A 15,738-nucleotide genomic window follows, 5' to 3' on the forward strand; every position below is an offset into this window, starting at 1 on the left:
AATCCTTCTTCAAAGAGCTGAGCTCCTAATTCAGGACATCCAATCTCGAAGTGATCCCAGTCACCGTTCCATAGTTGTCTTGAAAGACCATATTCTTTGTCAGGGACATAAATTAACCCTGGAAACTCACAGTGAGGCTCAAAAACTCGAAGAGTCTTTATACCAAAGACTTTCTTGTACTCAAAATTCTTTCCATTAGTAATCAGCATCATTCTCTGAATCCACCTGTCAAAGTATTCAGTATATGCTGGACTTAGAAAAATTAAGTTTTGGATCTCGCCAGGAAGGTCGAGAACCCTTTGTCGGATTTTTCCCATTTCCTTAGGACTGATCCTTTGGAGCTGGTAGATCTCAGTGGGAGACCGAATCCTCTTATAACTTATGGATTCAACGGATTGTTGCAAAATCTCGTTGAAGGTTAAAAGATACTCAGTGTATATATATATATATATATATATATATATATATATATATATATATATATATAAATAAAAGCCCTCTGAACTAACAACCTTTTTTAAATAGCTCCATAAAGTGACAAGTATGCTAAAGTGATACATCAAAGTACAAAGGTGTGCCAAAAATGCTAATTTTTTCATTATATTTTTATAATACCATTATTCTCTTAAAAACTAAAATAAAAAATTAATAAAATAAAAAACTAAACTAAACTATTTTTTTAAACAAAAAAAAAAGGATTATTGCAAACTTAGTCCCTGTAGTTGGCTTAAATTACAAATCGCTTACTGCGGAATAAAAAATAATTCAGTGGTAAAAAAAAAATTATATTCTAAAAAATTTTAAGCCAACTACATGGACTGATTTTGCATTTATCTCCAAAAAAAAATTGTATTTTTTTCCCCAAATCCACCCCCTTGTGTTTGTGTGTGTGTGTGTGTGTGTGTGTGTTTTTTTTTTTTTTTTTTTTTTTTTTTAAAGTTTAATTTAGCTTTTTATTTTAGTTTTTAAGAGAATAAATGTATTATAGGAATATAATAAAAAAGTGACATTTTTGACATGCATTGGTAGTTTGATGTATCACTTTAGCATACTAGTCACTTCATGGGGTTATTTCAAAAACTGTTGTTAGTTCATGGGAGGTTTTTTGTTTTTATTTTTTCTAAAATAATAATAAAAAAAAAGGTTCAAAGAAAGGAAGGGAGGAGGAAAGTGTGGGGTGCAGAGGAGGAAATAAAAAGGTTTTCCTACCTTCTTGTGCGGCCCATTTAGAGGACCGTGTCATTTGTTTGACCAATTTCTTATATTTTGTAATTATTTATGCACTGTTGCAGTTTGTGTTGGGTCAGTTGTTGCGAAGCCTATTAGTAATATATAATTAAATGCTAATTAATAGTGTACATAAGCAGCGGAATAATTAATTATATAAATACCTCTAGCCATAGCTTTGCTCAAGCGAAGTGAAGAAAACTTCAGAGAGTCTAGAAAACAGAAATTTAGAGAGGATCTTCTGACCTATGCTTACCGAATCATGTACTGATGGAGTATACATGCTCTTCATTTATAGACTAGGTCAGGAACTCTCAAAATTGGTATACACCGTAATTGTTTCTTCCATCAAGGAATAATTAATTAATTAAATTGATTTGATATCAATTTACAAATTAATGCCAATGACAATTAATTTAATTTGATTCCATTAGGTAATTTAATTGTATTAAATTACTATACCGTACTCCGTATATACAAATTTATTATTAAATATAATAAATTATAAATACATGTGGCATATAGGCCATATATAGAAGATAAAATCTTACAGAGCCCACACCATTTTCGTTTTTAGGATTATTCATTCTTTTTTCCATTCGGATCAGGAGTGAGAATGATCATTCATGTAATCATTTCCTTATTCAATTAAAAAATTAAAAAATTAAAAAAAAAAAAAAAAGAAAAGAAAAGAAAGAAAGAAAGAAAGATAGAGAGAAGGGTCTCACTGAAGAAGTGGCTTACCTGACCAGAAGTATCTGAGTGCTTCTCTTAGCAGAAAGTAGAGAGAAAAGCAAAGGTTTTAGTATTAACATTATCATATACATTGCCTTTAGAACATGCATGCCCTCCTCCTAATGATGCCCCAAGCTGACCATTTATCTGAGAATACCACCAAATACATGGCATCCAATAATTACCAAGTTGCACTCTATTTATAAAGCAAACCCATTATTCCTATTCATCCTCTATAACCATGCGCATCAATTGTAGTCTCCACCACTTAATTTTGTTCCTTTAATTTATATCATGTTTGTTCATACATAATACATGATTTTCATCATGAATGGTCCATTACTAAAGCTAATCAAACTATTTTTTATTCACTTTAAAACAAAGTTAATTTCTTCCAAATAACTCATTTATGAAATTTTTATAAGAGGTACTTCAAAACAATTACCCATTTAAATTTAATTCATTTATTAAATGAATTTTTATTAAGTGGTGTTTTTGATGGACTCAAAATACTTTTGAATCCAGCAAAAGTACCTCTTAAGAATTGATAGAAATTATTTTAAAGGTTATTCTAGAGGTATACAAAATATTATTTTAGGTGGTGATACTCTGAAAATTGTATATGCGCTGCGCTACGAAAGGAAGAACAATTGTGGAGTCGGCATAGTAATCTGATTGACGATTCGAAGACTTTACTAAATAGCTCTATTTATGGAATGTCCATCATGGCAAAAGGAAGCCAATATGACAGCTCATTGTTTGGCGTATGTGGATCTCTAACAAGCATCAGAGCAAATATGGATAGAAGAATATTCTGCTTTTATTCATGATAGTGTAAGGGTCTGTTTGTGTTTGCGATTTTAAAAATGCGATTTGAAAACATGATTTTTAAAAACCCAGTTAAGCGTTTGGCAAAATCGCAGTTTAACCTTAAATTGTGCGTTTTCAAAAAAGCACACATTTGCCTGCGATTTTGAAAAAACAGATTTTTCTCCGTTTTTAAATCATAATTTTTTTAAAATACAATTCCAAACTATTGATTTTCTATGATTTGATTTAAAACCGCACTTTCTGTCTTCGAAATCACAATACCAAACACATCCTAAGATAAGAGAGTATGTCTATTTGAATAGACAAGTTTAATGAAATCATGAAATTTTCTTTAAAAAAAGAAAGAAAGAATTATTTGATTTTCATACTATAAATGGATTTTTCTTTTTTAAAAAAGTTATGTACATACGTGTAGTATACAACATAGTAATACTAGTATGTATTCTTAACTATATATATATAGAGAAATGATTCTTTACCACCTAAATATACAACTTTTCACCACCTTGTCTATGTGGCAAGGTGGTCCCCCACTTTATTTTATTTTTTAAAAATAAAAAAACTCTAAAGTTAGTAGGGGACCACCTTGCCACATAGACAAGGTGGTAAAAAGTTGTATATTTAAGTAGTAGTGAATCATTATTCATATATATATATATATATATATATAATCTTTAATTAGCAAGATAATACATTTTGTTAGATCGTTTACTGAATTAGACGACAAGTATATAATATATATATACATAATGAAGGTGATAAGTGAAAATAAGTCCAATTTGAAATTGGTTTAACTTTTCCTCGCCGGACAAAACTTGGAGGATTGAACGAGCAGTACCTCGGATTTGAAAGCATATTTGGTAGGCATATTCCTTTTTCCAAGTCCGTATGAGAGAGAAAGAGAGTGAGGTTAAGTTTGGGCTTCCAGTCAGAAAGACTGACAACGACAGGCTTTAAATTTCTCTATAAAGTCACAACCTTTGCTTCACTTGGGATCTCATAGCCCCTCTCTCTCTCTTATCCCACTTTTCGTCTTCTTCTTTTTCTTCGAATCTCACTTCACCCGATTCAGGTATTCCATTGTTCACAATTCTGCTGGTTAATTGACATCTGGGTCTTTCAAAATCCACACTTTCCCGTATAAATGCCCTGTTTTTTTTTAATTTTTTTTTTTTTTATGGGAAGATTTCATTATCAGTGTACTGCGTTGTCTCTCATCACACGTGGCCTTTAGCCATCAAATCCTTGATTTCATAGGATCTGTTTTTCTGGGTCATGGCCAGAATTTTTGTCTCTTGGCGCTCGATTGAGTCCGAGATATCATGCCCACTCTTTTCGATTTTTGGTCTCTGATTTTTCTTTGTACAATGCTTTGGTTTGTTTTGTGATCACAGAGGGAGACTGAGGGCGAGCAATGGCGAATCGGAATCTTGAGAAGTTGGCGTCGATCGACGCGCAGCTTCGGCTTTTGGTTCCAGCGAAAGTGAGTGAGGATGACAAGCTGGTTGAGTATGATGCTCTGCTTTTGGATCGGTTTCTGGATATTCTTCAAGATTTACATGGGGAGGATCTCAAGGAAACTGTAAGTGATTGACTGATCTCTTCGAATATTTGTTTGATTAGTTTGAGAGTTTCGAATTTGATTGCGAATAACGCCCATGACGACCAGTTGTTCAATTTACGTAGAGAAGTGATTAGAATTTGAGTTTTGTATGAAAAATATGGAGCTTTTTGTGGGAATGGAAAACCCTTTTCAACATGATATGAATCATTATTTATTCGCAGTTTTGGGGACCGAGGTTGGCGTTTTGGTCGGTTTTAACGGATAGCCAAATAACAATTGTTTGGTGATTGGAAAACAATGAAGACCCTCAAACTCTGCCTAATATCTGTAGCAACATTCTCTGTTAGTTTCATTGAATCTTAAGTGATTATGAGAATTCACCATGTAAAAGTGCATATAAATTTGAGAGCTATTCCAATTCTGATTTGATGTGGATCCGGGAGTTATTGTTTGGAAATCTTAAGCAAGAAGACTTTTTTCTTTGTATTTACAGTTTGTTTGGCGAATTACATTAATGAACCAAGAGTGTTATGATTTTTATTTTTCTTTTATCGATTTGCGTATAGGTTCAAGAGTGTTATGAGCTTTCTGCTGAGTATGAAGGTAAGCATGATCCTAAGAAGCTAGAAGAGCTTGGAAAAGTGTTGACAAGCTTGGATCCAGGGGACTCTATTGTTATTGCAAAGTCTTTCTCCCACATGCTTAACTTGGCCAACTTGGCCGAGGAGGTCCAGATTGCTTACCGCAGACGGATCAAATTGAAAAAGGGAGATTTTGTGGATGAAAACTCTGCAACAACCGAATCAGACATAGAAGAAACTCTCAAGAGGCTTGTGGTGGACCTGAACAAGTCTCCACAAGAAGTTTTTGATGCTTTGAAGAACCAGACTGTGGATCTGGTGTTCACTGCACATCCTACGCAATCCGTTCGTAGATCTTTGCTTCAAAAGCATGGAAGGTTTGTACCCCAGTTACTTTAGTTTTGAGTCCTTGAGTTACAATTACACATTTCAATTTATGTTACCCGCCCCCCCTTCTCCAGCCCATGCCCTTGTTATATTTTCAGGTTTATGCTGAATGTTAAAAAATTTAGTTTCTTTATGCAATTTTACTTATAATATTCTTTATGTAAAGCCCTATGGTTTGCATGAGGGGAAGGACTTGAATTTGCATTCTTGCAGTATTTCTCTTCCTTATTTTTGTCTCCTTATCATTTTTCCCTTTATCTCTTTGGTTCAGGATTAGGGATTGCTTAGCCCAATTGTATGCCAAAGACATTACTCCTGATGATAAGCAGGAGCTTGATGAGGCACTTCAGAGGGAGGTGAATATCAGCATCCTTTGAATTTATTTTCTTGCTACCAAACTTTGGTGTTATATATTTGAATGTTTACTTTTATTGCAAACTATTTTTTTAGGGCATATTCTAGAACCATATATTTTTATGTTTGTGGAAATCATCTGACATTTGAAAAGAAAGGTGGGTCCTGATTAAACACTGACGCTGCTTTGGACCTAATCCACCGTTTCTCCCCTTTGGAGTACTTAAAATTCAAGAAATAAACAGTCAAATATAGGACATATGCTACTTTGGATTCGGTAGTCATTATGTATACATGTGTGATATGCATAGCCATGATTATCGCTGCTTTTTGATGTTTTGGAATATTAGGTTTTCTGTAGAATTCTTTAATAAGCCAACTTTTCTCTATACTTAATCATGTAATTTTTATTAGCATTTAGAATTTGAGACGTTCTTGGTGATACCATTTCTTTAAATTGGATCCTATAAGTTGTAATTGCAACAATGTGTTATATGCTAGGTTTTGCAAATATTTACAAAGGAAAACTTTATTTATAATATCTGATCTTTCATCATTTTTGTAATTAGGTACTCAAATTTTAAAAAATGTCAAGTTAGGGTGTCCATCATTCAATTTTTTTTTTTTTTTAAATTTCAACCATCTATTAGAATTTTCCGTTAAATCTTATCGAAATTTTCAAAATATCCCTCTTTTTTTTTTTAAAAAAAAAAAAAGAAAAAAGAAAAAAAGGGGAAAAATTAAAAAGATTTAGGTGTTGGTTATAATTTAACGGAATTTTAAAAAATACTCATGCTCGAATCTTTGAAAATTTATATAATTTTTTTTTTAATAAAATAAACCCTGGTATTTTGGAAATTTTGATAGGATTTAACAGAAAATTCTAACGGACTGTTGAAATTGAAAAAAATTGTAAGATAGATACCCTAAATTGACATTTTTTAAAGTTTGAAAACTTAATTGCAAAAGTGATGAAAAACATGGGTTATAAGTGAAGTTTTTCCTATTTATAACTCTGGAAATTGATCAAACTTTCAGAAAATATATATCATCAGGGCTTTTAATTATTCTACGCTCTTCTGTGAATATTATGACCAGCCAAAACATATATATCATTAGGGATTTCTTATGAGCCTTTTCACTTTTTAGGCCTTGTGTCCGATATAAATAATAGATTTTTCAAAATTAACGGCCTATGCCATACCTATAACTAACTGCATATGTGGTTGTGTAGCATATTTGCTCTATGCATTATATTATCTATAGAACTGCCCATATTGCACGTGGAAGAAAGAAGTGGCCCTGCAGATCCAGGGCATATGATAAATGCTTAAATGCCATCAGTTGGATATATAGTATTATAATCATCTATCATAGATGACAATGATGTGCAATATCTCCATGCACCAAATGTTTGAACTGGGTTGACCACGTGAACTTGGGGAGATGATTCTCGTTATTTTCAGTAAACCACAAGTATGCTACATAGGTTTTTTCAGACAACACGTTAACTCTTCTAAAACTGTATTTATGGTATAAATTTGAGCTTAATATACATTGGGAAGCTTTTCCACAGAAAAGAAAAAATAGTGTTGTCTATGGTATATTTAATTGCTATTTTATTTCATGTAGATTCAAGCTGCATTTCGTACGGATGAGATTCGGAGGACCCCTCCAACTCCCCAAGATGAGATGAGGGCAGGAATGAGCTACTTTCATGAAACAATCTGGAAGGGTGTTCCAAAGTTTCTACGTCGTGTTGACACAGCTTTGAAGAACATAGGGATTGATGAACGCGTCCCTTACAATGCTCCACTTATTCAATTTTCTTCTTGGATGGGTGGTGATCGTGATGGTAAGATCCTTCTCCATGGCCAAATTTGTAGTGGAAACAGTTTGGTAATAGAATGAAAAAAAAAAGAAGGCAAAACCATCAGGGTATCTTCCTAGTAATGAACTTACTTTGAATGTGGTGAAATGCGTTGATTTTTGGGATGGTCTTATTTGTTAACGGCATGATGGTGATCATGAAATTATAATCATTGTCCACAGCTAAAGACCTATCATGTATATTGATACAAATGTAGTCTTAGGGGAGGAGCAAAAAGACAGATAGACCACCTTTCAACTTTTGAAATGCAATTTTCAATTAGAACTTCTTGGATTGATTTTTTTCTATAATTTGGAATACTTTAAAGTTGTTTCTTTCTCTCTCTCTCTCTCTCAACTTAATGTCTGTTTCACATTGGATGCAGGAAATCCTAGGGTGACTCCTGATGTCACAAGGCATGTTTGCTTGTTGGCTAGAATGATGGCTGCTAACTTGTACTATTCCCAAATAGAGGATCTTATGTTTGAGGTACTTAGTAGATTTTACATCTTGCAATATTTTCGAAGGAATTTCATTTCCTTGTTGGGGACTGTTGCTTGTTTATTGTTTATGTGCTTGTCATCATTATTAGCTAATTTCTGTTAATTTCCTTGCAGTTGTCTATGTGGCGCTGCAATGATGAGCTTCGCGTTCGTGCAGATGAATTCCATAGGTCCTCCAAGAAAGATGCAAAACACTACATAGGTAATTCACCTATATCTATGGTGGGGTGTGTTTCTCCTTGTATGCTTTATCCATATCTTGCATAATCTTTGGAAATATATGGTGGTACAATATGTATTTCCATGTGCTTTCCTTGCCAAATACTATGTTGATATCGTAAATGCTGATTAAGCATTTAAACTCTCTATCCATAGGTTAAGAAGTAAATCATAATGCACGAGACCTTTCCTTCTTTTCCTTTCCTATAAATAGTTTAAATTTGTGGAAGCAACTTTGTCAATGTTTATAGACAAATCTGAAATGCCCAATTTCCTCACCTTCAAACCAACAATGTTTCAGCTATAGAAAAAAGAAAAGAACAAATGCAAATAATGTTTTCCCATAATAATCTCCAACCCAACATGCCCTTATGATTGAATTCACTCCTACTGTTTGAGAGGCTCTTTTCTCTTAAATGAGAGTACAATAGTCTTATTCGTAGAATTAGTTTAATGAATTTTTAATAAGTGGAGTTAATATCCTATCTACAACTGGCATACATACCCCTGCTCTCCCTTTCTCTACTTGAACAATGCTAAAAGATTGGCAAAATGAAGAAAGGAAATAGGAATAGTAGTATTGCTCTTCACAAAATGTAAGCTTAATGCCTGTATCTATGTCAGCTGTGGAAGACGAATCATTGACTTTACTGGAATTTCCTAATTTGCAACCTTGAGTGAAAGTAGCTACACAAATATAAGGAGGTGCATATTTTTGGCCAGAGAGCACTTGGTTAATACAGTCTAAAAAAATTGTATTGAACAATATACGTGTTCAAAGAACTTATTCTATGGAAAACTCCCAGCTGTGCAACCATAATTTGTGGTGAATAATGAAATCAAGTGTTGTATGTTTGTTATTAGTATTTATTAAGAAGGAATTTCCCAAATTTAGGTAGAATTTTTTGTATTGTTATTTTGCCTGATAACTTTTATTGTAATTATTATTGAACACTTTGACTTTTTGGTGAGACAGAGTTTTGGAAACAAATTCCTCCCAATGAACCCTACCGTGTCATTCTTGGTGAAGTGAGGGATAGGCTTTATCAGACACGTGAACGCTCTCGTCATTTATTGGCCCATGGGTACTCTGAGATCCCCGAGGAAGCGACTTTCACCAATGTTGAGGAGGTATTTCCATTCATTCAAATTTATTTTGAAGATTCCAGTAACCATTTTGCTATCTCCATCTGTATTTCTTGGTTTCAATGTTCATATTGATTATTCCTTTCCCTCAACTCAACTAAGCTGTATATATAACCATGTAGGCTTGGCTAGTGGATCCTTATTCCTTATCTCTCAATAAGTTACATGCCATAGGATTATCGCAGCCCAGTGCTGTTTCTTTTATAACTATCATCCCATGCTTATTCTACCCTAAGATAGACGAAAAAAAAGGAGACATATTAGTTGAATCTGGTACTGAACATATTTGATAACTAACTGGTACTCATTGTATGAAGTTATAAATTGCCTTGTAATTTTTCTTTTTGTTTGATTGGTTTGGATACTGAATAAGTTTTTTCAAATTATGTGCAGTTCTTGGAACCTCTAGAACTATGTTACAGATCACTGTGCGCATGTGGTGACCGTGTAATTGCTGATGGAAGCCTTCTTGATTTCTTAAGACAAGTGTCAACTTTTGGGCTGTCACTTGTGAGACTTGATATTCGGCAAGAGTCGGACCGTCATACTGATGTCATGGATGCCATTACCAGGCACTTGGAAATTGGGTCCTACCGAGAGTGGTCTGAAGAACAACGACAGGAATGGCTTTTATCTGAACTCAGCGGCAAGCGTCCTCTGTTTGGACCTGATCTTCCTAAAACTGAAGAAATACGTGATGTTCTGGACACATTTCATGTCATAGCGGAACTTCCATCAGACAACTTTGGAGCATACATCATTTCGATGGCAACTTCACCATCTGATGTGCTTGCAGTTGAGCTTCTGCAACGTGAGTGCCATGTGAAGCAACCATTGAGAGTGGTTCCTTTGTTTGAGAAGCTTGCAGACCTGGAGGCTGCTCCTGCTGCTTTAGTGCGGCTATTCTCAATAGAATGGTATAGAAACCGAATTAATGGAAAGCAAGAAGTTATGATTGGTTATTCAGATTCTGGTAAAGATGCGGGACGGCTGTCTGCAGCCTGGCAGTTATACAAGGCTCAAGAGGAGCTTATAAATGTTGCTAAGCAATTTGGTGTGAAGCTAACCATGTTCCACGGTCGTGGTGGGACTGTTGGAAGAGGAGGTGGGCCTACCCATCTTGCCATATTGTCTCAACCTCCGGATACCATTCATGGATCACTCCGTGTTACTGTTCAAGGTGAGGTCATCGAGCAATCATTTGGAGAGGAGCACTTGTGTTTTAGAACACTCCAACGTTTCACAGCTGCTACTTTAGAGCACGGTATGCGCCCCCCCGTGTCTCCAAAACCGGAATGGCGTGCATTGATGGATGAAATGGCCATCATTGCTACAGAAGAGTATCGTTCCATTGTTTTCAAAGAACCCCGATTTGTGGAATATTTCCGCCTTGTAAGAATTATGCGAATGGCATCAATCGCATTTTCCTTTGATAATTCAAGCTCACTAAAGACCGTCATTTATTTAATAACCATCGTCTGTTTATTAATGTAGGCTACGCCAGAGTTGGAATATGGTCGGATGAACATTGGAAGCCGTCCATCAAAGCGTAAGCCAAGTGGAGGTATTGAATCACTCCGTGCAATCCCATGGATCTTTGCCTGGCTACAAACAAGGTTTCATCTTCCAGTGTGGCTAGGCTTTGGAGCAGCATTCAAACATATTATTCAGAAGGACATTAGAAATCTCCATATGCTGCAGGCGATGTACAATGAATGGCCATTCTTTAGGGTCACCATTGATTTGGTGGAGATGGTGTTCGCCAAGGGAGACCCAGGAATTGCTGCTTTGTATGACAGGCTCCTTGTTTCAGAAGACCTGTGGCAATTTGGAGAGCGGTTGAGGGTCAATTATGAAGATACGAAGGCCCTTCTCCTACAGGTAAAAACAATTGGATAGAATTTGTTTACATTTTGAGTTTGCCTCAGATTATAATTGAGCTTTCCATTATGGCTTTCTTTGATTCACCAGCAATTCATTCTTTCACCAAGTTTCCAGCAATTTCAACTGTCCCTCTTAAGCATTGGCCATTGAGTAACATAGACCTTGTCTTACATGCTCTTTCCCTAAGAACAGTATAAAATTCTTCCAACCTTTTGTATGATTCCAAACCTTCTGTTGGTTTCTGCACAAATATTAGAGCATAACATTTCTGCCTATGGGGCTTTCCGATAAAATGGTTATCACAAAAACTGATTTTCCTTTTCTCTGTGCTGGTAGATTGCTGGACACAAGGATCTTCTTGAAGGGGACCCATACTTGAAACAAAGACTCCGCCTGCGAGATTCCTACATTACTACACTGAATGTTTGCCAAGCCTACACATTGAAGAGAATCCGAGATCCAAACTACCTTGTGAAGGTGCGTCCACACATCTCCAAGGAGATTATGGAAATAAGCAAAGCAACTGATGAACTCGTGAAGCTGAACCCAACAAGCGAGTATGCCCCTGGTTTAGAGGATACCCTTATCTTGACGATGAAGGGTATTGCTGCAGGCTTGCAGAACACTGGTTAGACTTGTGTGATTCTGTGTTTTCTTTTTGCTGTTTTTCTGAAGAGAATATGCCCCAAGAAACCATAAATTATATGCGCCAGAAGTGGATGCTCTTTTACTATCCGCATCCAAATCATAATTTCGGTACCCTATTCAGCTGTAATTTTATACTGCTGTGCCTGAATGCTACTAGCTAGAGAGCCACAGCAGTTTCGTTGTTTACGCAAGAGTTGAACTCGACGGAACTTTGTATCATGCTTTGCTACAAAATGTCCTATGAAGATTATATTTGAATACTTGTTTGTTTGTGTTTTTTTGGTTGTCTTCCCAATTCCAAGGTTATTGTGCAACTGAGTTTTAAGCTGATGAGACACTGACCCGTCTGAATCTCAGTTCCCTGTTATGGGAATAAGACGCGAGAAACATATTTGTGGATGCCCAAGCTGTGGCATCTGTATCCTGCACAAGTTGGTAACAAAAGTAAGTGCCCCCATAACATATGGGGTCAATGACTCAAACCGGACTCACTTTCACATTTTCATCTTCATTTTCCAAAGGTTTTTATATGCATATTCATTTTCCATTTGTTGCCAGAACTCTGAATCCTTTGCTGTTTCCAATGGATTTGAATCATTTCAATCTGACATGGTTGTGGGAATTCCTATAACTCAATTTGTATGAAATTTCTATAGGTCTATAAATAAGAGCTTAACTGGTAAGATAGATGGTTTGTATGGTTTTCTGGCTCTTCTGCCGGCCGGCCGGCCAGTGAAAGACTATTGAGTAATATGGCAGAACGATGGTCTTTAGTTCTCTTTTTGGACACATGTCTTCCACCTAAATAAAATCAAACCGGAATGTTTTTAAATTGGAAAGAAATTGGTCACATTACAAACAAACCAATTAAGTTGAATATTTCATGTTCAAACTATCTCTCGTCCCTTCAGCTCTCTGAAGAAAAAACACCCATATGTAAAACCTCTGTCTCAAGCCATGGAGCTTCCCTCCTGCGCACCACCCCAGCCCTTGTAAACCTTTTTCTACCTCCTTTTGGTTCCCTTCTCTCGTTTCCTTATAGTTTCAACAGCCTCTCTTTTTTTTTTTTTTGATCTTAGATCTACCACAACCTCTCCACCCACACAAGCTATGTGCTCCTCCTCCACCATCTCCGACTACCTTTTCTTTTACCGATGTCCTTCGTTACGACGCATGTATGCTACACGTTGTCACGGCATGCGAGGGCTACATGTGCTACCACTTTTCGTTGTTTTTTTTTGGTAGATATGACAGATCTTTACCCTTGCTTCTTCAATTCTCTCCCAATGTAGCTTTTTGCTGCAAAGAAGATTCCAGATCCAGATCTGGATCGCAGGATATACTAACTTTGTTGTCATCTGTCTTACAATCTAGGGTGGGGACTCATTATCTACTTATAGATATATCTCTTAGCCTTCACAGCTCATTCTGCAACTGGTTTGAAACTAAGAACTTTTTGAGTGCTGTCCACAGTACTTACAAATTTTCACCGTGGATTGCTACAACAGCATCATCGGCAACATTTCCATATCCTCCTCTCATCTTGAAGATCCTCTTCGAAGCTGTAGAATGAATTGCTGCATGGACAATGTTATTTTGTTGGTCTTTAATTTGGTTTCTGTAAATTTTTTTTTTCTTTGTATTGTTATGCTGTTTTAGTTCTTTTACCCATCTATTAAAAAAAAACCAACAATTAAATTAAATATATTGACTGATACTGCTTTTTTAAAAAAGAAAAAGAAGGCCTATTTGATAAAGTTTTTCAAAATAGTTTTTGGTTTTAAATTTGAAAAAGAGTTTTTGAAAAAGTGAAAATTGAGAAGTATTTAGGGAAGTATTTAGGATGAGTGTAACATTTGAAAAAGTATTTTCTTTGGGGTCCATAAAAAAATCATTTGGTAAACTAAAAAATAGTTTTTGAAAAGCCAAAAAAAAAAAAAAAAAAAAAAAAAAAAAAACTGAGAAGTGTTTACATAACATTAAATTATTTTTTAAAAATAGCAAAAAGAAAAAAAAAATTGCTAGAGGCTGGCCCGCAAGTGTCTTGGTGTTGCTAGTAATGGGCTTCAACATGTTTGATAAAAAGAAAAACCTAGTGTTTTTTTTTTAAAAAAAAAAAAAAAAAAAAATTGAATATGGAAATAGGTTGTAGGAGAAGATCATTTCCACTCCTGATTCAAAAAAAAGAGATAGTGAAAGATTATATAAACAAAAAAGGAGTGGGCTCCCCAACAACAGACCTAACACGAAATAAGACAGTGCGAAAATATAAACAAAGCGTAGGAAATAGGTAAAAAAATGACTCAGTCCTTTTAAGGAATCGCATAATGCAGTTACGGAAGCAAAGAATGCACAGATTAAGGCGAACTTATCTGAACATTTACTTGGAACCAACATACTACTTATCAAAAAAAAAAAAAAAAACATTTACTTGGAACCAACAACAACTTTCGGAAAGACGATGAAGCCGAATATGCACTGTTATAGTCCAAAGTCGGGACTGAAGTAAAGAGAGGGACCAACACTAATCCAATTTCAAAAGTCTCCATTGAAAGATCGAATCGCCAAAGAACTAAAAGACAGTGACCCACACAACAAATAGGTAGCGAAAAACAAAAAGGGCTGCAAAATACAAGGAAAAAAAAATACATGAAAAAAAAAAGCAGGAATAATTCCCACATAGCAACAACTTGAACGAAGGACAAGGTAGAGTAAGACTGGTGGCGGCCGAGAGTCTGGCAGAAGCTTGGAGGACATGCGCCGGCACGTGAGATGCACGCGCCGAAACGTGAGATTCACGTGCAGGTTCGTGACAACTATGTGGCAATGCGTGGTGGATGGAACAAGATGGTGGTGGTAGTGACGGAAAATTGGTAGGCCAGTGAAAAAGGTGGTAGGGTGCGTTGGCTTTTCTGAGGAAGGGGTTGTAGCAGATCAGGCCTAGAGAGAACGGAGGGAAGCCAGAGGAATGGCACGGGGGCCAAGGGACAATAGAGAAGCTAATATATGGAAAAAAACAAGAAAAACAAGAGAGAGCCGGTGACAAAGAAGGGAAGGGTGGCGGCTGCACTAGGCGGAGGGGAAGAGAGGAGGAGGGAGAGAACAAAGCCATCCCTCCTCCCCCGGTAAAAACTGCATAGAGATAGTGGAAGGCCCTCTTGGGAGAGAAGCTAAACAAATACCAATCTTTCTTGTATCGAGCATAGATGACAAACCAAGTGTCTTGATGTTGGGTAAATGAAACTATGCGCCAACAAAGGTGATGGTACTCATACGAGGAGATGATAGTGAGGCTATGATATTATGGTAAGAAATAAGGTATAAAATAATAGAACACAAAAAATCAAGACATTGATTTTAAGTGGTTCAGAAGGAGCTCTTGAATTCCTTTTTCTTATTTTCACCAATTCATGTTTACAAAAGGTACGAGTCATTTAAGATAATGGAGAATTGTGATAAACTTGTGTCAGAACAATTTTTCGTGTGTCAGAAGTGGGTAAGCGGGAAATAGTTCTGATACTTAGGTTAGCAAAGGGATGAATGAGAAAAATGATTATGACTAAAAAGGTTGAGGCTAGAAGAAGGAGACCAAAAAAGTCAATTTTTACCTAATGTTTGTCGCCTTTCATGGTGAATTTTCCTGTAACCGTTTGTCACATATCACCTCTTTGTTGGTAACCTTCCCTCCAGCAAATGAGGCTTGTTATTTGTACTTCAAGTGCACAACAGGAGCACAACACCTCCTCACATGAGGGTGGGCTCAATTCATGGTGAATTTTCCTGTAACCG

The 15,738-nt window shown here is 35.9% G+C and overlaps 1 protein-coding gene across 1 annotated transcript; it reads left to right on the plus strand.

Moving 5' to 3' along the window:
- The first annotated feature begins 3,710 nt into the window (after positions 1–3,710).
- On the plus strand, positions 3,711–12,209 carry LOC133876523 (phosphoenolpyruvate carboxylase, housekeeping isozyme). Its single transcript, XM_062314812.1, has 11 exons — positions 3,711–3,865; positions 4,188–4,375; positions 4,924–5,315; positions 5,597–5,681; positions 7,312–7,534; positions 7,935–8,038; positions 8,167–8,254; positions 9,248–9,402; positions 9,811–10,809; positions 10,912–11,298; positions 11,638–12,209. The coding sequence occupies exons 2-11, from the start codon at positions 4,208–4,210 to the stop codon at positions 11,932–11,934; spliced, it is 2,898 nt and encodes a 965-aa protein (XP_062170796.1). The 5' UTR covers positions 3,711–3,865; positions 4,188–4,207; the 3' UTR covers positions 11,935–12,209.
- The last annotated feature ends 3,529 nt before the right edge of the window (positions 12,210–15,738 follow it).

This window comes from Alnus glutinosa, chromosome 8 (assembly GCF_958979055.1).
Source record: "Alnus glutinosa chromosome 8, dhAlnGlut1.1, whole genome shotgun sequence".
Classification (NCBI taxonomy): Eukaryota; Viridiplantae; Streptophyta; class Magnoliopsida; order Fagales; family Betulaceae; genus Alnus; species Alnus glutinosa.

Bases quoted from the DNA above. Each gene is read 5' to 3' on its own strand.
- LOC133876523 (XM_062314812.1), top strand. From the start codon at position 4,208: ATGGCGAATCGGAATCTTGAGAAGTTGGCGTCGATCGACGCGCAGCTT. The intron at 5,316-5,596 runs GTTTGTACCCCA...TCTTTGGTTCAG, and splicing joins TTGCTTCAAAAGCATGGAAG to GATTAGGGATTGCTTAGCCC. The intron at 5,682-7,311 runs GTGAATATCAGC...TATTTCATGTAG, and splicing joins ATGAGGCACTTCAGAGGGAG to ATTCAAGCTGCATTTCGTAC.